This window comes from Crocuta crocuta, unplaced genomic scaffold (genome assembly GCF_008692635.1).
Source record: "Crocuta crocuta isolate KB4526 unplaced genomic scaffold, BGI_CrCroc_1.0 scaffold126, whole genome shotgun sequence".
NCBI classification, from domain to species: domain Eukaryota; kingdom Metazoa; phylum Chordata; class Mammalia; order Carnivora; family Hyaenidae; genus Crocuta; species Crocuta crocuta.
In genome coordinates this window covers 8063443-8087025 of record NW_027531000.1, presented here as the reverse complement: position 1 = coordinate 8087025, position 23583 = coordinate 8063443, and the positions used below count along the sequence as shown (strand labels likewise).

At 37.9% G+C, this 23583-nt stretch overlaps 1 protein-coding gene across 1 annotated transcript in view; it reads left to right on the top strand.

The window, feature by feature from the left end:
• Window positions 1–23583, top strand: part of CNTN3 (contactin 3) — a 220247-nt gene that overhangs the window by 128222 nt on the left and 68442 nt on the right. Inside the window, exons 7-9 of the mRNA XM_077770590.1 lie at window positions 1572–1708; window positions 2859–2988; window positions 5779–5929. Of these exons, the coding sequence (XP_077626716.1) occupies window positions 1572–1708; window positions 2859–2988; window positions 5779–5929 (418 nt within the window). The remainder of the gene's footprint in view (window positions 1–1571; window positions 1709–2858; window positions 2989–5778; window positions 5930–23583) is intronic.

The window sequence follows — 23583 nt, the reverse complement described above, 5'->3', positions numbered from 1 at the left end:
CACCAGACAACCAACATCATCCACTTTACTGACTACAGAAGGCAGAATACTGCTTTAGTCCATTAGGTAGGTAATATGATATATGCCTGAGAAATAAGTCAGAAATTAATGAGATGGGGTGTTTCATGAAAGTTACTCTACATTTCTGGTTTAAGACTAGTATATTCATATGATCAGGGCCATGCAGTTCTCTGGTTATCCGTTTTAATATTTCATGTAAAAAATGGCTAGATAGACTATTTGGATTTAATATGGTAGAATAAGAGGGGAAACCACCATGAACATGACAGTTGTAATCTCAGTATTGGCTTCAGTCCAGAAAATTATCCTCCCATTTGGAGAAGAAGAACAGTAGTACTGAGAAGCCCCAGTGGAATTATCTGCTAGAAACTTGAGTCTCAGTCAAGGGCTCATGTGTGAGTCTCTTTGCGGTATTATCCCATAAATGCTTATAATTCCTGAAAGAAGAAAATGTGCTTTAGTATACATAGAGTGAAGTGATTTTGGACTAAACTACACTTCATACTGGGGAAGTCATTTATATAAAAATTAATAATAATAATCTGGTAAAATGCAGACCGAAACGTTTTCTCTTAAGAGCTAAATAGCTATATTTTCATTTCAATCTCCTTGATAAAAAAGCAATTTTATGAGATGGAAATGGAAAGACAAATCTTCCCATGGTTGCAATTAAATAGAAATAGATGAACTGTTTCTCCATATGGAGAATGCACATGTGAATCACACAGTAGACATCACATGCATAATGCAATGTGACACCAGTAAGACGTCTCACCTCCCCGTTTTGGATCTAAGATGCAGGCTGAGACTTGGCTAAATATACTGTGTATATTGAGTGGCTTTAGTTTAAAGTAGTATGTTGCTTTCCTCTGTAAAGAGAATTTTCCAAATATCTTCTAAAATGTAACAGAAAATGATAAATCCATTTGATGCCGCTGATTTGCATACATAATTTAAGGTTGCATGAGCTACTTCTTTATAAAAAATCATATGATTCAAATTGAACCAATTTATCCATCTTTCCCTGCTTTCATTTTAATTCACATAGAAGTTCATAAGATGTTCATTGGTTTGTATTTAATTAAAAGTTATTTCTAATTTGAGGAATATATTTTCTTTTCCTCAGCTATAGAACTTTCTCTTCTACGGATGGTAATTTTTAGTGTATGATTAAGACTAGTATCTGCTGTCATTCATGGATTAAGTTGTCATCAGTTGTGACCTTATGATTCACAAATGCACTTGGAAAGGAGTCTGTTTTGTGTACCTGCGTTCTATCTACTGCTAATAACCCATCTGAGGAAATAGAATACGGTGCCCAGAATTTTGAAAACAGAGAAAACATAATGAGTTTGGCTTAGGAAGTGACAGATTGCAACATCCATCCTCAAATCTAGAAACGTTTCCCATATCCACTTAGTGAATAGGGAATTAAATATAATTTTAGCCACTGTGCTCCTATTAATCCATTGCTCACAGTGTTTATATCCATTTATATAAAGCATTTATTTTTTACTCGCTGGGTGGTCTGATTTTTTTTTTCATTGCAGCAAAACCTCATTGGGTTCAGCTCATAAGAGATGTAGAAATAGCGGTGGAGGACAATCTTTTTTGGGAATGCCGGGCAAGTGGTAAGCCCAAACCCTCCTATCGATGGTTGAAAAATGGAGAAGCCCTTGTGCTCGAGGTAAGGTAATGAGCCTGGTTAATCCTCACTCCCTTCATCTGGCATTACAAAAATACCTTCCTCAGGGCGCCTGGGTGGCTCAGTCAGTTGAGCGTCTGACTTCAGCTCAAGTCATGATCTCACGGTTTGTGGGTTCAAGCCTTGCGTCGGGCTCTGTGCTGACAGCTGGATCAGAGCCTGGAGCCTGTTTCAGATTCTGTGTCTCCCTCTCTCTCTGATCCTTCCCTGCTCATGCTATCTGTCTCTCAGAAGTAAATAAAAAAACATTTAAAAAAAATACCTTCCTCCTACCTAGTGCCAAGGTAGTTTGCAAACATTCATTCGCACCTTAAAAAGTGTTAAAGGGGATAAAATATAAAATCAAGTACCTCATCTGCCAAAAAGGAAATATTTTCAACATTGAATGTCATTGGGAAAAGGTGATTTTGTGAATTTAGTCTAAATATGGTATAGCTTTTTTTTTTTTTTTTTTTTTGCTTTTCAAATTACAGAAGGCCTTACTTTAATCAAATGTGGAACATAATTTGCTTTTCCCTGTTTGACAACCTGGTGTGGCCTCTGGAGAATAATTGTTATGTGGTTACCTTCTTACATGAGTACTTATTTTCTCAATCACTTTCCTTCTTAAGCCATGTAATTTTTGCTCTTTTAAAAATTGTGTACTAAGTCAATTATATTCCTTCAAATTTCTATATATAACCTGTCATACTGCCTACAAACCCTTAATAAATGTGTTTCCCAGAACTCTTTTTAATGTACAGAATTTATAATGTCTTTGATTTGTGTGATTAAAAAATGGTGAAAACCTTTCCAGTTGACGGCGTGGAAACATGATACATTTTTTAAAGTCTGCAACTTTAGCCACGGGGAAAAGTGAAATGGCTGCAATATTGTACCTCTTGCATTGTTATTTATTTTACCGATAGACATTTGGACTCAAGGGTGTTTATTAGTATTACTAATGTGTGGCTGTTATGTTAAATCAGTCTCATATTTTCAAATAAGGAAAAGTTAAAATTTCAAGTCAGATTGTTCAATCCTCTGAGGAAAAGTGAAGAAGGTTTGTGTACGCCTGAAACAATAGTGGTTTTCATTTTTCTTTTAAAATGATATATACATTTATATGCAAGACATTTTTGTTATCACCTAGGAGAGAATACAGATAGAAAATGGTGCCCTTACAATATCAAACCTCAATGTGACTGATTCTGGCATGTTCCAGTGCATAGCAGAAAACAAACACGGGGTCATCTATTCCAGTGCTGAACTTAAGGTTATAGGTAAGATTAAGCTTCTCTTGTTATGATTTTTTCCTTAAATCCTTCATCTTTGCTGAAACCAGAAGTATTTACTTCCCATACGACATTCCTATATTATCTGAAACACTGTAATAATATCATTCAGAGTTTTTAATCAGGGAATATATTTAATGATTGCCAAAGGAAAGCAGCAGTTGTGGCTGGAATAAGCCTCAAAGGTAGAAGTAGAGCAACAGTAATGAAAAGTGCCAACCTAAGGCATCCTTATCCAACTCTAATATTTGAAATGAAGCGATGCCTTTTAAGAGAATAAGTGAATTTGTTGTTTTTTGTCACTACGCCAGAAAAGTAAATACTGGAATTCAAAACAATCATATATTACTCCAAAAGGAGTGGCCTTTGGTTTAAATAACCCTGCTGGAAGCATTAAACATTGGGCATACTGAAGTTTTAATTAACAAGGCTCAACTATTTGAGATTCTGAATTATTTTCTTCTTGCACTTTATGTATATGAAAAGACAGAAGATGTTATATTGTGTTTAGGGCAGTTATCCAGAAAAAGACTTTGTAAGTTGCAAATGCCTGAAAATCAACCAGAATTGTCAGGGCATAGCATAGTATGACATAAATAAGAAAGCAGAAGGGAAATTTATCACTCTGTGTAATTAAAGTATAGATTTGGATCTGAACAGAATATGATCCAGGTGGGGATCAAGCATCATCACCATCATCAGGCTCTATATGATGGTCCCCAACACAATTCAGTTTCCAGGAACAGTCAGTCTAGTGGAAAAAAACATGGCTTTCTGAATTGCTCATAAAAAAGTCACAGTCCTGCATGTCATTGGCTCTGTGTAGCTGATTTGGGCCACATACCCATGGCTGGTCCGATCCAAAATGGCCCAAAGGTTGTAAGGCTCTGATTGATCTAACTCAGCGGTCCTCTGTTGGGGATGATTTTTGCCCCCAGGAAATATTTGGAAATATTGGAAGACAATCGCTTTTCAGCCTTTTGGCTAAGATCAAGTGTGGAAATATTGGAAGACATTTTTGGTTGTCACAGTGTTGATGACAGATAGGGGAAAAGGGAACCAGTGAATATAGGCCAGAAAGGCTACCCACAAATAATCCTACAATGTAAATATGCTATAATGCACAAGACAGCCTCTCACAACAAATAATTATTCAGCCCAAAATGTCAGGTGCCACACTGAGAAAACCTGTTTTAACTGGAAGCGGGGCTCTCATCCTTTTTGCGTGGTGGTTAGAAATACATTATCTGCATTAGGAGGCCTGAAGTCTGGGAAGGGCAGATCATCAATGGAAAATCTGACTACTGTTATCCATGACAGAGAAGTGGGCTATTATTAAAAAAAAAAGAGAGTAGACTTCGTACACAGTCTTAAGCTGAAGCACTACTATACTCTTGTATTAAATTAGCCTTATGAGTGATAGTTTATTCATCTCAAAATGGACGATTTCCTACCCACAGCCTCTATGAGGCTTTTGTATAGGAAAAATATGAGGTATGTTAATGTATATACAGATATATATAATTTATTCAAATGGAAAGGTGTTTTTCTTTTTTAATCAAAAGTATTCTTTTCAGATCTTAATTTTTAGGGCCAACAACCCCTGGATAACATATCTTCTTTATCCACAATCTTATATATAATCACATAACATAATTCACTATATGATCCCCACTTACCAAAAAAATAAATTATATTCACTGGGATTTGCTATAAGACAGAGCATAGACGTTAGGAGAAATGCACTGTGTTTAGTTAACTTCTTCCACATTTGCAATAAAAGAGTGATTTTCTGAGTAACCTATCACTTCATTCAAAGGATGCATTATTATGTATCTTGACTGTACAGGTTGTTTCAGGATCAACATTCTGTGCAATATTAGCAGACATAATGTTCTCTACATGTTTTGCATTTAATGTGATACTCAAAATTAATATAATAATGCAGATTATAGATTTCTCCAACTCAGAAGTTAAACATAACCATATGAAAATTTTATAATAGATGTTGATCAGCTTGATGCAAGACAGTAATAACTCAATATACTCAGCCTTCCTTCTAAAAACATTTACTGAGCATCTATTAAGTGCCAAGCACTATGCCACATGCTGGGTGTTGGAGGTCACAAAGAACACTGACCTTATTGTTGTCTACATGGAACTAAGTTTCAGGAACATTTCTGTGATAAATGTTTTTCATTTTAAAAGTTCATGACTGACCTATTGTAAAACTTAACGGTGAACTTTAAAAATTTCTGTTTAAAAAATCATCCAAGATTTCGAACTTCCTGGAACATACAATAATAGGAATTAGTTTTTGAGCCTTGAAATACTGTGAGTGGTGCCCATTCTCTCAAGTAAATCAAGCACTGACATCTGCGTGCCAGGAAACTTTAAAAGTAGTTATAACCAGGCCACCGGGTGCCTCAGTAGGTTGCGCATCTGACTTCACTTCAGGTCATGACCTTGGGATTCTTGAGTTCCAGCCCCTTTTCAGGCTTTGCGTGGACAGCTCAGAGTCTGGAGCCGGCCTCGGGTTCTGTGTCTCCCTCTCTCTCTCTGCCCCCCTCCCACTCACACTCTCTCTCTCTAAAAAATGAATAAATACTTAAAAAAGTTTTTAAGTAGTTATAACCAATATTGTGCTGTATGTTAACCCAACTAAAATTTAAATTAAGAAAAAAATAAAAGTCATTTAGAAGTCAACCTTTGAACCTACAGGAATTTTAAAACATTAAATTAAAAATAAATTCTCATTCTCTCTTTCTTCCCTTTCAGCTTCTGCTCCAGATTTTTCAAAGACTCCGATGAAGAAGTTGATTCAAGTGCAAGTGGGGAGCATGGTCAGCTTGGATTGTAAGCCTAGAGCCTCTCCTAAAGCACTCTGTTCATGGAAGAAAGGAGATGTGATTGTGCAGGAGAATGAAAGGTATTTTGTTGTCTAAAATAATGGTGATGTACTTTCTTCTTACTTTCCATAGTGATGTCAAAGTAGATTCTCAGTATGAAATGAGATGCAGCAGCATTTCAGGAGAATATGAGGTTTTGAAGAACCCAGACAGTGGTATCTTTGGTTCTGAAATATTCTCATGAAGATAGTAATCAATTTTTGAAATCTGAAAAGAGTTAGATATATCATCTAGCTTCTTCCCACAAAGAAAACCTTATTTTATCAAGGATTTTCTCCTCAGTCACTGTAAGACTCAAAGTCAAATGATAAAGAAAGGTCAGTCCTAGAACCAGATGAGCCAATGCCCCAGGACAAAGTAGAGAAGACATAATGAGAACATATGCCAAATAAATACCAATACTGCTGTTCCCCTGTATTGAAGTAACTTCTCATTCCTGGTGTTAGGTTAAGCAAAGGCTTGCTTAGGTTCCTGATTATTATAATAATGAAGAGGAAGAATGAGGCTTAAAGGTATCACTTGTAGAGCTGACTGCCCAGGTTCAAATCTTCATTCTGCCTTTTACTTGCTTTATGAAAAGCTTTACTTTTAGTGTCTCATTTTCTCATTTTTTTAATGGTTAGTCATTTTTGAGAGAGAGTGAACATGAGCAGGGGAGGGGCAGAGAGGTGGGGGGACAGAGGATCTGTACCAGGCTCTGCACTGACAGCAGTGCGTCTGATGTGGGGCTCCACTCACTAACTGAGAGATCATGACCCGAGCTGAAGTCAGACACTCAACCGACTGAGCCACCCAGGTGCCCCTCATTTTCTCATTTTTAATACAGATGATCATTAGTATGTTATGAGGATTCTTAGCTAGATAAAATACATAAATATCTAAACTGCACTTAGGTCATTACCTGTCAGTGAGTAAATGTAGGTAGTGGCTATTATTATTATTTACTGACTATTTAACTACATGCCAGGTATTAATGCTCAGAGCTTCTGATAAGTAGAATATTGACCCCAAAGATGTCCATTTCATTTTCCTGTAAACCTATGATTGTGTTACATACATGACCAAAGGTAATTAAAGTTGAAGATGGAAATAAGGTTGGTAAGCAGAGGACTTTATTAGGAGCTTAGGGACGCCTGGGTGGCTCAGTCAGTTAAACATCTGACTTTGGCTTAGGTCATGATCTCATGGTTTGTGGGTTCGAGCCCCATGTCAGACTCTGTGCTGACAGCTCAGAGCCTGGAGCCTGCTTCGGATTCTCGGTCTCCCTCTTTCTGCCCTTCCCCTGCTTGCATGCTGTGTCTGTGTGTGTGTGCATGTGTATGTGTGTGTGTGTCTCTCTCTCAAAAATAAATAGACATTAAAAATTTTAAAATAAAATTAGGAGCCCACTGTGGATTATGTGTGTAGGTTCAAAGTAATCACCTGAACCCTTGTATGAGGAAGAGGAAGGCAGAATGGTCTGTCAGAAACATGATAATCAAAGACGAGGCAGAAGAGATTTCACACTTCAGAGGGACTTCAGTTGGTATTTTTGGCTTGGAAGATGGTGGAAGGGAGCCATGAGCAAATGTATTTAGACTACTTTCTAAGATGGGAAGAGCCTTCAATTGACAGCCAGTAAGGAAACAGGGACCTTAGTCCCATAGCTGCAATGAACTGGATTCTGTCAACAACATAAAAGAGCATTTAGTAATTCTGAAACTTCCTAAGGAACACAGCCCAGATAATACCTTGATTTTGGTCCAGTGAGACCCATACTGGACTTCTGACTTCCACAACTATGTTATAATAAATTTGTGTTGTTTATGTCAAATTACCAAACTTTTAGTAATTTTTTATAGAAGCAAGAGGAAACTGGGGCACCTGGGTGGCTCAGTCAGTTAAGCGTCCAACTCCTGATTTCAGCTCAGGTCATGAGTTTATAGTTCGTGTGTTCGAGCCCCGCATTGGGCTCTGCACAGTCAGTGTGGAGCCTGGTTGGGATACTCTCTCTCTCTCTCTCTTTTTGTTCCTACCCTGCTCATGCTGGCTCTCTCTCAAAAATAAATAAATAATCTTAAAAAAGAGAGAGAGAGAGAGGCAAGAGGAAACTAATACAGAGCTCTACCACATTATCTCTTTTAAACATCTCTGCAACTCTGTGATGTATAGGTCATATTATCATCTCCATTTTACTAATGGGGAAAACAGAACTTAAATGATATAATTTGCCTAAAGTCGCATAAGCCAAGATTTTAATCCCTGACTCTGGATATAACCACTAAGCATTTTCAATGCCACATTTTTTATAAGGAGCCCAGAATTTTAGAGGCCATCTCAGCCTTTGAAGTCATGGAATCCAAATTACTCTTTTTGGAGATAAGGGAAAATGAACAATAAAACATTAGGCCAAAAACATGTGGATTAATTTTTTCAAAATTACAAAGTCATATTATAGACAACCAAGTTGAACTGCTTTTTAAAAATTTTTATAATGTTTTATTTATTTCTGAGAGAGAGAGAGAGAGGGTGAGCAGGGGAGGGTCAGAGAGAGAGGGAGATACAGAATCTGAAGCAGGCTCCAGGCTCTGAGCTGGCTGTCAGCACAGAGCCCAACACAGGGCTCGAATCCACGAATCGTGAGATCATGACCCGCGAAGTTAGATATATAACCCACTAAGCCACCCAGACACCCCCGAACTGCTTTTATACCACCAAGGCACCAAGGTATTTTTGTGAGTTGGTAAAATGATATAATCTGCAGTTTCTCCAGTATTAAATCAGAGACACTTGCATTAAAAGGGACCCACAGCAGGACAGCAAGGCAGAATTGTGAGCTGAATGATGAAATGCAATCCAGCTAAATCCTGGGCCTCACAGAATAGATTTCTGCAATAGGAAGTTAATTAGTGATTTGGAGTTTAATTTTGTAAACCAGTTTAAACAAGTAAAGGCTTATGGCACAAATTAGTTAATTGTGGCTGTATTGGAAGTTAAGACTTCTCACATAACTGCTGACTTTCTGTGTTCAAAAAAGTTTTAAATAGTTTCAACTGTGTACATAAATTAAATAGTGGTTAAGTTCCCAAGGACTTCAGTGTTTTACACAATAATAAACCCACTTGTCCTCACTGTAGTGCCTACTGTAGGCAGAGGTTTTTAATCTTAATTTCAAAAGAGGATAAGAAGATTAAGAGTTTTAGCTAGAAGCACACAAAAAGGGATTTACTCCCACATTATAGAGTAATGGGGTAATGCTGGAAACTAGAGTATAAATTCTGGATTCTGATCTGGCATTTCTGACTCAGCTTCTTACTACCTTGATGTCATTAGATCTATTATGTAACACCTTTGAATCTTAATTTCCCCACTCACAAAAGAGATAATTCCTACCTTCCATAGTTATGATACAGTTAGCATTTAGCATAATGTCTGATATTTGCAGATATGTTAATCAGTAAGAATAAGGATATATTACAAATAAGATGTTGAAAGTAACAGTGACTAAGAAAGACAGAAGCTTTTTGGTTGGGCGGCTCATTGGCTGATTGATGTCTCTGAAGGTAGGCATTTGGGACTATCTGGATTCCACAGTTATCAAGGACACAGACCCCTTTTAATATTGCTTTACTATCTCACATCCTGAACCAAGATGGCTGCCATAGCTTCAGCTCCTCAGTCATCTCCCAGTGACAGGAAAGAGCAAGGTAGAAATCATGGTATACTTCTTCCTCTTTTTAGGAACGTCTCAGAAGTTCATACCTTAATTTCCTTTATGCCTTATGGGGCAGAAATTAGTTCGCTGGCCAAACTTAAGTGCAAGGGAATTGGGGAATATGGATTNCTAAAGCAGTCTCCAGGCTCTGAGCTGTCAGCACAGAGCCCGATATGGGACTTGAACCCATGAACCATGAGATCATGACCTGAGCCGAAGTCGGACACCCAACTGACTGAGCCACCCAGTTGCCCCTGCTTTGTTTTCAAATTAGGATTATGTTTTAAGTAGAAAGGGCAAAACGATTTACTCTAACAATGTATCCTGTTCATCAGTGTCACTTCTCTCCATTTGAGGACTACTGACCTTCCACTTTGTTTTAAAAATTTCTAACATCTCTCCTATGAATAAGAAAACTTTTAGATATAAAAATAGGATTAAAGGGGCGCCTGGGTGGCTTAGTCGGTTAAGCGTCCGACTTTCACTTAGGTCATGATCTCGCGGTTCATGGGTTTGAGCCCCGAGTTGGGCTCTGTGCTGACTGCCAGCTCAGAGCCTGGAGCCTGTTTCAGAGTCTGTGACTCCCTCTCTCTCTGACCCTCCCCTGCTCACGCTGTCTCTCTCTCTCCGCTAGAAATAAATAAAACATTAAAAAAAAAATAGGATTAAAAAGAGGAAACATGTTTATGAGTGTCCATAGTGTTTCAGTCCCTCTCAAATATCTTAGTTTGAGCTTTTATAGCACAATACCATAAACCAGATGGCTTATAAACAACAGAAATGTATTTCTCACAGCTCTGGGTGTGGTAGTCCAAAATCAGGGTACCACCTTGGTCAAGTTCTGATGAGGGGCTTCTTCTCGATTTCAGATGGCAATCTGCTTACATCCCCACATGGTAGACAGAGAGCAAGAGAGCCCTCCGGCTTCTCACAGGGCATTAATCTTGTCCATGAGAGCCCCCACCTCATGACCTAGTCATCTCCCAAAGGCACAGCCTCTTAATACCATCACATTGGGGATTAGGATTTAACATATGAATTTTGGGGAGACTCAAAACATTCAGTACATAGCACCAGGTCTTGTTGTTTGGATTTTGCTTTATCTCTTTGGACAGCAAAAGTACTGATGAGCCAGAGCCTTGACGCTTCGGGAAATGGCTGCTAGAAGCAATTATTGAACAAGTTATACTTTTGAATCTTCTCCAAGTTCACGTGAAATCAGAGTGGGCCTCAGCCATCACTTGGCAGCAAAAGCCCCATGTTGGTCCCTCCTGACTTGGTCTGCAGCCTTAAGCCAAATTGGGGAAGCACTTTAAATGATAGATTTATTGTGGTTGTTCAGTCATTGGCTGTTCTGACTTAAGACATGCAGATTTAAATCTCGTTTTGGGGACAGATGAATATACTGAGACATTTGAAAATAGAAGACAAAATTTTTGATAGGGTATTTATGGCATGATTGTAAATCTATTCATGTTTTAAGGTTTTCTTTTCCTTTTTCCTTGTCTTTTGTCTATGAACTTGAGTTTGTCACTGATTGATAAACTTATAAATTGGAAAGCTTTCTCCAGCCTAGTGTAGGAAATGCTGGTGGCAAATACACTTTTGATTAAGCCAATTTCTACTTATTCTTTATCATTTAAAGCCCAAATCAGGAAAAATAAATTTAAAAAAATAAAGTCTAAATCAGGAAAAAAAAATCTAAGGATTAAATATGTCTTAAAAATTGCAAAAAAATTAATAAATACATCTACTCTGTAAATCACACAATCACACAATGAACAATTATCATCTACCTGGTTTGTAAGTTTTTATATCAGCACAATAACAGCTTTGAAATTAATGCATTAGGCGTAGTAATGCAGGTCTAAGTTACTGAGACACCTAAATTACAGAATCGCTTTGAAGAAATCAGTGTTATTGTTTTGAGGTCAAGAGAGCATTTCAAACTAAGGTAATAAAGGAATTACTTCCCAGCAGAGGACTAGAAAAGCTGCTCTGAATAGATTACAAGAGCTTATAATGCAAATAGTGATTCCTGAGGTCTTAATATCAAGTGCTCATTCAGTCATTGGAAAATATTTTGAGTACCTACCCTGCACTAGGCACTAGATATTTAATTTTTATCAGAGAAGTCCATCCTCTTGTTTGTAGCTTTTCTGGGTGTACAGACAAGTGCAATGCAACTCAATTAGTAAAGTACAGTATGTTCAGTGATTACCAGAGAAGGCTCCATCTTCAAATTCGGGATCCAAGCAGACTTTCTGGAGAATGTAATATGTACAGCAAGACTTGAATGATGACTAGAGTTCATTGAAGAAGAATGCTTCAGGCAGAAGAAGAGCACATGCAAAGGTACTGAGGCAAAGGGCAGCGTAACCACTTGAGTGGCTTCAGTTTACTTCACGTGTGAAGCGTCTGGCACGGCGGAATGCAGACAGAGTAGGGCTGTCGAGGTGAGCAGGAATCTTACAGGGAATGACCTGGTAAGCTAAATCCAGAAGTTTGGGCTTTATTCCATAGCCAATGAGAAACAACAGAGTAGAATCAAAGTAGCAGAATTAAAAGATCAAATTAAATTTTGATTATTTTCTTTAAAAAAGCACAACAGTGGCCACAGAGACCACGGACTGGAGTGGCAGAAAGACCTGAGGGAAGAACCTGCATTAGTGGCAATTCACTAGTCTGAACATGAGTTTATAAAGAATCGATTTATTAAGTAAAAGTCAACCTAAGTCACCTGGTGTGCAGATATTCTAACCTTTGAAATTATTGGCATCAGGACAGAGCAAAGTTGTTTGTTTTTTGTTTTGTTTTGTTTTGTTTTGTTTTTTATTTGTATCATGCAGCACTGAGAAAAGTTATTGTGCTTCTTCCCCGTGCAGGAAACAGGTTCTCTGAATAAGCAGAAATGCCCTGCCCCTTTGAGTGTTCAGTGCTATTACATCAGGTGTTGGTGTTTCAGTTTTCTTTTATTCATTCATTCATTTGCTTATACTCCACACATTTTCAACAAAGACTGGAGTGAAAATAGGATATGTTTTTTTCTCCTTTAAACAAAATAAGATTGGAAAAGACTCTAGAGAATGCGAGCAGGCATGATATTCAAGAAGAAATAGCCAGTTGGTATATTTCAAAGAATGGTTAGCTTTTCTGTATCACTTAGTGGTACTTAAAATGCATTAGCCAATTATTTTTAAAAATAGGGCTTTCGGTTGAATGCTATTACTTACAGTAGTAAATATTTTATTGCAATAGCCCCAATTCAAAAGAGAGTCAAATAATGGCCCATTACTTCTAATTAAACACATTAAAATTGTTTCAGATGTTCTAGGCAGCATTTATTATAGAAATCTAAATGCTTTTTTAAAGAAAAATAGTAAAGGTTTTTTTTTCCAAATATAAATAGCCATTATCCACACAATGCTTTTAAAATGTATTAACCAATTCCTAGCATACATTTTACATATAGTTAGAAACTGGCTTTAAAAATGCAATAAGCATGATATGCTGTGTGCATCCATTTATATGACGTTGCTGAAGACAAGCTTTGGGGACAGAAAACTGTGATCACTATTGCCAGAGTGGATGGAGAGGTTGACTATTAGGGACATTGGAGAACTTTCAGGGGTGAGGGAATTATTCTAGATCATGACTGTGACAGTGGTTACATGACCACGTTGATTTGTTAAAACTCAACTGCATGCCAAAACAGGTGAATGACACTATATATAAAATTTTACTTTCATTTTTTTAAGCAGAACTTTACATGCAATTTTACACTCACCTCATCCTGAATGCAGCAAGAAAATGCTCCCAGGAGGCCACTTTTGCCTTCTGTAGAACAAGGAGCAATGCCATGACAGCACGTAGAAGCGGAATCAAAACTTTGGCCAGTAACCAAAATAATTCTGTCAGAGCAAGAATCGCTTGGCATGTCTGCCAGTGCCACTACTAGTCACCACAGTCTTCCTTTGTAAAGATGTGTCTAGGAACTCTGTTACTACTCAGCAAATCTGTTAGATGGCATTTCCCCTTGTCTCAAGTTCTTTAGATGAGGAATAAGGATTCTTTTGCCAAAGTTTCTGCCTCCTTGCCTTCCATATTCAACCACATGTCTTGGCTCCTCTCTCTCTCATCACAGTAGAGTCTGTATTTTTCTCTTCATACTGTTCAAAATGCTGCTCCCTTCTCTGTCTGCCTTCTGTTACCCCTGGATTTTGTTATCTTCCCCTTCATCCTCAGTCTACCCATCTAACAGCTGTTACTTCACAACTACCCTCTACACCTGGAAGCTCAGTGCATTTTAGTGAATCTACCCTCAGGCAGACAGCTAAGATCTCAGGTAATTCTTAATCCTGTACCATTAGCTCCAAATTAATCTCTAAATGGTAAACTTAGAAGATCAAAGGAGTTTTTTATTTAATATGTGTGATGTCACCACTTTCAGGACTTGGCTGTTAGTTGAATGAAGATTGACATTCCTGCTCCCTGTCTATAAGGAAGGTACTCATGTTACCCACTAATTTGTCATATCTTTATTCAGCAGTAGGGGGCTGCCCCCAGCCCTAATACCCAGATGAACACCAAACAGCAAGGGCCCTTGAAGAGCCCACACACAGTCTGTTCAGAGTTTGGAAAACTTAGCCATCAGTTACACTGGCATAGACTACTTGATCAAGGTGACCATATAATTTATTCTATAAACTGAGAAGAGAAAATGGGCACTGCTAGTAATTACCTCCAGGAGAAGACGGATAAGTTGGACTGGCCTGAAGAAACCAGACGTTGCCACCTTATCTAAAAGGGAGGCATACAGAAGCCAGTGAGAAACACAGAGAAGAGATGCTGTCTCAGCCTCAGGAACCACGAGAGCAGTTCCACAGAAGGAGAAGCATCTCAAAGCAAGCAACTCTGGAGCTGTGTTCTGAAGGATCTGTAAAATCCGGCAGAGTAAAAGAGTAGAGAAGACACCATCTGAACAAAATGGCTGATGACATCGACAGGAGGTGAAACTCGATATTCATTCTATTTGTGTCTGTGCTAAAGTGCACATATGATCAGGAAAATAAAAAAGCCTGAACCGAGTTCTTTCCCAGATGGAAAACCATCTCTCTCCCTTTGAAGGAGGTGGACATCGGAAGATCTTTTTAATTAAAGGGGAGATTGAGATAGCTAGGTAAAAATGCAACCATCAGTACAGAGTAGCCCCCTTCCTTTCCTGTCTGTGTTCCCTAATCCACACCTCCATTTGTCTCATGCTTCAAGCTGTTAAGAGAAGAAGAAAGGACACATTTGCCGCTTAAGTCCCATACCCTCTGAGAAGATTAAGCTAATATTTAACAGTGAAGATAATCAAGAGAAGAATCTGCAATCCATATATTCAGTTTTGAATGAGACTCTTGGGAAGTTATCCTAATCACTTCCCCTCTGCTATACCCTGCCCTCCAACCACCAGTACATGCCCACAGAGTTTCTGCCATTAACCATGGACATCTCAGTTTCTGACTGTGTATTTGTGTCGTTATTTATATCAGTTATTTATGCCTAATGGGCATGCAGCATACTAAGTACCGTACACATTATTCACTGTGTTGGCTGAAGCTGAATCTATGTTTAATTTGCTTCTTGATTTAATTGTAACATGTGGAAAGAACAAAGCATCAGAATCGGAAAGGCGTGGGTCATATCTTGGCACTTTCACTTACCACCTAGGTGGAACTAGACAAGTTATTTGATTTCTGAGTCTTGTTCCTTTATTTGTGAAATGGGGCCAAAAACTTTTTTTTAATTTTTTAATGTTTATTTTTTGAGAGAGAGACAAAATGTGAGTCGGAGAAGGGCTGAGAGAGAGGGAGACACAGAATCTGAAGCAGGCTCCAGGCTGTTAGCACAGAGCCCGATGCAGGGCTTGAACTCACAGACTGCAAGATCATGACCTGAGCCAAAGTCAAATGTTTAACTGACTGAGCCACCCAGGTGCCCCTTCTCCAGAAATTCTTACTGCAAAGTTAGCCAGTATGTTAGCTGGCATTTGTTTGGCACATACTCTTAGCAAAGGTTGAATAAAAATGCCGATCTTCCCAGACAAAGGGATGGACCAGGTTTCCTTTAGAAAGATTATTTCCAACTCTGTCCCTACTTCATTTCTCTCACATTTATCTCAGTGGACTCAAGTTGTAAAGGTAAAAATAAGGAAGTATGTGTGAAGCATCTCCTACTGTGGTTTCTATATACGTTCTTAGAGACTGGGTTAAGAAGAAATGTGAGCAAGGGCACCTGGCTGGTGCAGTTTTAAGAGAGTATAACTCTTGACCTTGGGATTTTGAGATTGTGCCCCACGTTGGGTACAAAGAACAAAAAAAGATAAAATTGTTAATAAAGAGATTTGTTTTCTACAACACTCAATTGAGTTTTCCATTATCTAAACTTCCTAAATGAAAAATTTAACCTAAATGTTATTAAAGAAATTGCTGCTTTTAAAAATCTTATCAGCTAAGTTTTACAGATGACCATGTAAAAAATCAGGTTTGATTTTTAAGAATTGTAAAAGTTGAGGTCACTTTAAAGTATTTTGTCAGTGTCATGATTTTGGTAGGGGAAAGTTGGTTAATGAATTTGCATGTGCTGGACATTAGAATCCCCTTCAAGCCAGTTCCTTGTTAGAAGTAAATAAATTAATTCATACCCATTCTCAACATTAAGTGTTTATTACTGGGTGTAATCACCCAAACCACATTTCTTTGGTCATAGGGCATTTCTCACTCAAGCCCAAAAATCCCACACTCACTTTGCCTACAGCCAAGTCAATGTTCTTTGTCCCTGTTCTCAATGAAAAAAGGAAAGGAAAAAAAGCATTAATATTGTTATAGAAATGTGTATTATCATCACATACTACCTTTGCATTTTTTTCTGCTAATATGTTTAAGACAGGAAAAATCAGATGCTTTCTCTCTAAGTACAAATATTGACTCTTGAGACTATCAGGTTAGAGGACAGGGCTCCAAACCATTGCCTCTTTGTAATTTTTAAAAGAAAGGAGAAAGAAACAAAATTCTCATTTCATCCTGCCTTTTAAGCTCCTGTAACTTCCTCTGGCTGGAATCTCTTTCCTTCTCACCCTAGAAAATCCCTCCTTATCACTCAGGGTACAGCTTATTGTTACTCATAATCGGAAGCTTTCCCCCAATTCCAGTAGGCAAGATTAATTGTTCTTTCTTCTGCCTTACCCTTGTGGTTTCTTTATCCAACTGTATCATCTAACACAGCGTATTCTAACTATTTGTGCAGAAGGCCATCTTACCTGGATTCTCAGAGAGCCTTTTGCTTATCTATCTTTGTAGCCTCAGACTCTGCTCCATACATGTTTGTTCATTTCAACATTCATTTATTCATCAAATATTTGTTTAACATCTACTGTTCCTATTAACTATAGCTGCATAACAAATCACTCTGAAAGTTAATGGTGAAAAGTAACAGTCACTTTGTTAGATTTCACTGCTGTATGGGTCAGAAATTGTGAAAAGGCTTGGCTAGGCTTGAGTAGGTGTTCGCTCAGGGTATCTCACATTATTGCAGTCAGGCAGTGTCTGGAACTGGAAGAGCAGAGACCTGGCTATGCACTGTGGTCTCTTTGGCAGCCCCAAGTTCCTTCCATGTGACCTCTCTATGTGGACCAGTTTGGGCTTCCTCACAACATGGTGGCTTTGGGGAGTTGAATTGCATACAAGAAGCTGATGGGTTCAGGAGTGAATATTCAAGGTAACAAGATAGAAGATGAGTCGCCTAGGCTCAGAAGACACAACACCTCACTTTTCTAGCTTTCCACTGGTTATTAGGGAATCACCAAGATAACCAGATTCACAGGGAGGGGAATTAGACTCTACTTCTTGATGAGACAGTAGCAAGATTCTAGGGGAGCATGTGGGATGTGAAATCTAATTGTGGCCACCTTTGGGAAGTGCCATCTGGTACACCTACCGAATGCCATACATTGCCCTGGGCTTTAAGGAGATCACAGGAACAAGGCAGCCACAGTCCTTTCCTCATGGGACTTGCAGAAGGGAAATACAGAATGCAGGTAAACTGAGAAGATGTCATAGAGATCCTGGAAGAGATAGGCAGAGTACATAGAAGTTAAAAAGACAATTTCTTCAGCCAAAACAAAAAACATATATAATTTCATAGAGTTTTTAAAGAAAAGGCATCATTAAATAAATAGCTTTGGGGAATATAACTAAATGGTAAGGAGCGAAGAATCATGCCAAGAATTGGGAGAAATGCCTTCTGGGAGGACACCCCAACGAGGACAAAGGCCTAGAGATGGGAATGAGATTGACAAAAGCCACTGTCACTGAAGTGTCATATGTGGATCAGGAAAGTAATAAGTCTCAGAAAGAAAATAAACAAACAAATTAAATATGAAGTCTTAGACATTAGAGCCTTAAAGACCATGATAAAAATGTTGGATTTTACTTTAAATAGAGAAAGAAGTCATTGGAGGTCTTTTTTCTTTAATGTTTGCTTATTTTTGAGAGAGAGAGCACATGTGTGAGTGAGTGGAGGGAGCGAATGGGGAAGGGGCATAAAGAGAGAGAGTGAGAATCTCAGGCAGGCTCCCTGCTGTCAGCACAGAGTCCAACGCAGGGCTTGAGCCCACAAACCCTTGAGATCCTGACCTGAGTTGAAATCAAGAGTTGGATGCTTAACCAAACGAACCACTCAGCTGCCCTGAAGTCATTGGTGTTCTGGATGCAGGAATGTGACATGATCTAGTTAAAAGATAACTCTGGCTGACAAGTGTAGAGTGGATTAAAGAAAGAGAAGCGCAGCAAAAAATCTGGTTAGGAAGCAATTTGTAGTAGGCAGGACAAAATTTACTAGAGGCTTGATTTAGAGTAGGTGAAATGGAGAAAAAAAGAGACTGTGCATTTTGAAGATGTAATTGGATGAATTTGTACCTTAAATATAAAAAATTTCATACCAAATGATCACATTTTATGGGTAGTTGTGCATAAACTGCGTGTATTCCCCCTCAACCATTAGATTGTAAGTCTTCAAAGGGTAGGGGCTAGTTCTTAGTCTTATTTTCCAAAACATTAGAGCATCATAAGTCCTCAAAAAATACTTACTGAAGTGAGTTTCATTCTTTATAGAGTCTCTTCCATTTCTTAAAAATACTATAATTTTCTTATGTAAGGTACCACAATAATTTCTTAACAAATACATAAAAATTGGTTTTTTAAATAGGTTACTTGACACTTACCACTGAAAATAAGAAAGGTTCCATATTTTAATTCTTCCTCCTTGCTGAACCCTTCACGCAACTATGGGTAGATAGATGGATGGATGGATGGTTGATAGGTGAGGTGCCACTGCACTTCCATAAAAAAGGGATAAACATGTGTTTCAGTAGTGATGCCTCCCACATTCCAATGCAAGAAGGAGTTATTCATAATTTATGATATGTTATATAAGTTCTAATGAGTTGGTGCTCTGAGTTAAATTTCCAAATGCCTAACAAACTTACAAACAATTCCTTTTGCATTTTAACCTGTTTCAACTTCCTGATCTTATTTGTGGTATTTTTAAATTCTACCTTCATGAAGATTTCATTGCTAGAGCCATTTCTGTGAGAAGATGAAAATGTTTGACACTTTATGAGTATGACGTCCTGAAAAACATCTATAATTGAGGTTAAATATATAAAAGTCTATGTTGGAGGAAAAAAAAGTCTATCAGGAAAATATTATTTCCCAACCTTTTATATTCAAATACTAAAGAAGGAGGCATGTTTAACTTTACCTTTAAGATTTTATTAGGCACTTAATTTTCCAAAGTATTTATTAATTTACCTAATTGGGAGCATGGTAGTATTTTAAAACTTGGTATAAATTATGTGTTTTTCTAGGTGCTTAAACTATTTACATCTCACTGTATTTATTATTTATTATTTTTTTATTACTCAAGCCTCATTTTAATAACTTGATGTCTTCTCTCTTCTAGTTTATTTCTTTTACTTAGAGCATGTCTCATTCTATTTTTTTAATATAGTTTATTATCAGGTTGGTTTCAGTATAACACTTGGATCTCTTTTCAGCCCCTCCCCAGAGAAAGAGTCTGACTCTTGATTTGAGTGGAAGACAGTGACATTACAACTCAGCCCCGTCCTTTCTGTTTGGTGTCTGTCTGCCTATAGAGAACACATGTATTTTGCTCTTCTCTCTACCATGTGGTTAGGGAGCTTGCCCTTACTGGGAGGGCCTGTATTTGTTCACCTGTGCTCAGGTGCTTAGGTCTATCTAATTCTGGGATAAAATATCAGGAAACCATGGTACTCACTTAAGCAATCTTCCTCAGCTTTACATGTAGTATAAGCAACAGAGCTGACATTTTGATTGTCCTTGATTTTGCTTAGGAATCTCTTTCTCACACAGGGAAGAATAGTGTCAAGTATGGCTACCCTTTGAGCCTTAATAACTATTCCCTTTGAGGCTTTCTTTTAAATACATGAGCTAGCAGAGAGTTGTTTATTTGTCTTGTTTGTTTTACTCCCCCATACATCTGAATTTTATCATTTTTGCGGTTACTTCATTGATAAGAATTTAAATGTTTCAAAGGGATTACCTCGGCCCTATGAATTACTTAGATGAGTACTTTTATATAATAATTTCAAGTGGAAATTCCTGTAACCTTTTGTTCATCTGGCTTGATTTCATTTTAGGAGAAAAACTATTGTATCACTGTTGTAATTAAAATTTAGCTCTAGATGTATTTGTCTTGATAGATATGCTTTTGGAAAGGTTTTGTAAAAGTGTTAATTATGCTACTTTATTATTGATTCTTGTCTTATGGATACGAAGCACTGTTGGTTGATACGAAAGAAGGACATTTCTCTAGGACCTTCGGTGCCTGTTCCATGTAATGTGTGTGTCCAACAAAATAACAATGCCGCATATTATTAGCCTACTGCTTGCTCAAAAATAGGATAATTAACTGTTGAATCTTCTCTGTTCTGCCTCTCTTTTCCTTGGAGATTTTCCAACCAATAAATCACTAACCTAACACTGTTGAATTTGTAAGACGAGAGCCCAAAATGGTATAGCTGAGAGAATGAAAATTTTAATATTATTTTCCTAAATAGTATGTGTCTGTTATCTTTGAACTCAAGGGGCAGAAGTTATTTCACCCAGCATTTGGGGCTTAGAGGGAGCTAGAAATGAGAACATTACACTTGGTGCTCCTTTTCACTGACACTTATTTTCTCATGCATTTCATCAACTTATACTTGCTTTTCTTAACTGTCATTATTTATCCTGTAATATATGCATTGTGAGTACTTTTCTCTTATGGCTAATTGTAAGCATCCATCTTTTCGAATATGTACTCAAAAAGTGAAGTCCAAAATAGCCTTGTTATTTTCTGTACAGCTAGTTTAATCATTAAGATCTCATGTGATTTCATCTCCACTGAGATGTGCTTCCTGAGAAAATGTAGAGTTGCAGCATGTTTGTTAAAATTCAAGTTGAATAAATTACCGTAATATTCAGAACACAGGCAAGGGTAAAACAATGTATTCAGAAATCCTGCCTTGTATGCATAATACACAACACGTTCCCCATTCTAAAACACACTGTGTTATTATGGATGATTATATGTCTTCATAAAGGAGAGGTGAGTGTTGCCTAGATAACAGTCAACTTTCTGAACAAACAGCATTTATTAACAGTCCCATTCAATGCCATCGCTGTATTACAGAATGGGCCATTAGAGCAGCTTAGAGCAATTAAGTTTACTTATCCCAAACTAACCATAGACTGCACAAAGTTAAGTGAAATAATTAACCTCTTTTACTACAAAAGGAAAGACTAATAAAATGGGATATATAAAAGTATATTATAAAACTGATCAAGGAGTTAAAATGCCACAGTGATTTAAAGTCTGCATTTTTCAAAGGAGACTGGAGTACCCATTTCTTAATGTTAATCTCATAAATCTTTAACTTTTTGTGCCGAGACTTAGAGTTACTCATTGTTATCTACATTTTCAGCTCTATCCATTTCCAGCAAAACATGCTCCCAGAAAGCTTAGAAAGCAATTTCATTTATACTGAAGTGGTAAAAAATTCTCACTTTGGATCTCTGTAGGGAAGCATGGGTTATTGAAGGTTTTCTTTTGAGAAACAATTATTCCATCCATTTACTGAATATTGTTTATTTTTATGTTGTGTGCAATGCCCTGTGGGCCTCTTGAACCTTACTGGAAGAACCAATTTAGGAAGAAAATACCCAATTAGCTCAAAATTTTACAATGTACAGAGTTTGCATTCTTTGAGAGTCAATATGTTTGTTGTGGAGTCCGTGTGATTCCTAAGTTGTTAGCCTTGCTTTTGAAACTGTTCCTCATCTCAGCATAGTCATGAGGATAGGTTTGTTCCCTTACAGCTCTTAAACCTCACACACTAAAGGTTGTGTAGTTCTTCCGGTATCCCTAATGGTCCTATATTTGTAGTGGAAGTTTGGCTGTTATGTTAATTCATAGCATGTGAAGATACTGCAGTTGCCTGTGTCTGTTCTTTGATACCCAAATCAAAAAGTCGAAGCTTAGGCTGAGTAGTTGTTCTGTCAACCAGAGACATTTTTTACTTTGGTTTCATACTCGCTAATCTTGGAAGTGGTCAATTGCCCAGCTTCCTGGAGCTTCCAGTTCTACCTCCACCCTCTAACTCAGAGCAAATGAGGTTGCCCCACTATTTAAATGTCTTCAAGACCTTCTGATAACATCTTCTAGCTCCGGTCTTTACATATTAACATCTGCAGCAAAGCTACACAATTTTTTTTTTAAACATTTTATTTATTTTTGAGAGACCGATAGAGACAGCATGAGCAGGGGAGGGTCAGAGAGAGAGGGAGACACAGAATCCGAAGCAGGCTCCAGGCTCTGAGCTGGCAGTCAGCACAGAGCCCGACGCAGGGCTCGAATCCACGAACCGTGAGATCATGACCTGAGCTGAAGCCGGACGCTTAACCAACTCAGCCACCCAGGCGCCCCACTGCACAATTTTTTTTTATTTTTTTTAATGTTTTATTTATTACTAGGAGGGAGAGAGAGAGATAGTGTGAGCAGGGGAGGGTCAGAGAGAGAGGGAGTCACAGAATTTGAAACAGGCTCCAGGCTCTGAGCTGTCAGCACAGAGCCTGATGCCTGGCTCGAGCCCACGAACTGTGAGATCATTTCCTAAGCGAAAGTTGGACACTTGACCGACTAAGCCACCCAGGCACCCCTGCACAATTTTTTTTTTTTATAGCAATAGTAGGTAAAATTTAATGAGCAGTGCTATGGGTCCTATTCTCTTTGAGGGTTATGGCCAAAATGTTTTAGATAGGATTAGCAAACAGTGGGTCAGGAGCAGTGCCTTTGTTTGTACTCATTCTGAGACTTCTCAACTACTTTAGTCTCACTCTCTTTGTCTTCCTTCCTCCTTCCCTCTCTCCCCCACTTTATTTTCATCTCTCCCTCTTAACTTCTTCCTTCATAGTAAATTTGTAGTCCTCTTATCCTACAAATTTCTAAATTCTCCTCATCCTGCCTTCTATTGTCTCATCTTTCTCTTTTTTGCATATATATTTGCACAGTTGGCCCTTGAACAACTTGGGGGTTAAGGGCACCAACCCCATGCAAAATGGAAAACCCAATGTAACTTTTGATTCCCCAGAAACTTAACTAAGAGCTTGCTATTGTCTTAATAACTTTTACCAATAACTTAACACATATTTTGTGTATTATATGTATAATTTACTGTATTATTATTATTATAAAGTAAGCTATAGAAAAGAAACTATTATTAAGAAAATCATAAGGAAGAGGGGCATCTGGGTGGCTCAGTCAGTTGAGAATTTGACTCTTGATTTCAGCTCAGATCATGACCCCAGCATCATGGGATCAAGCTCTGCACTGGGTTCTGTTCTGAGTGTGGAGATT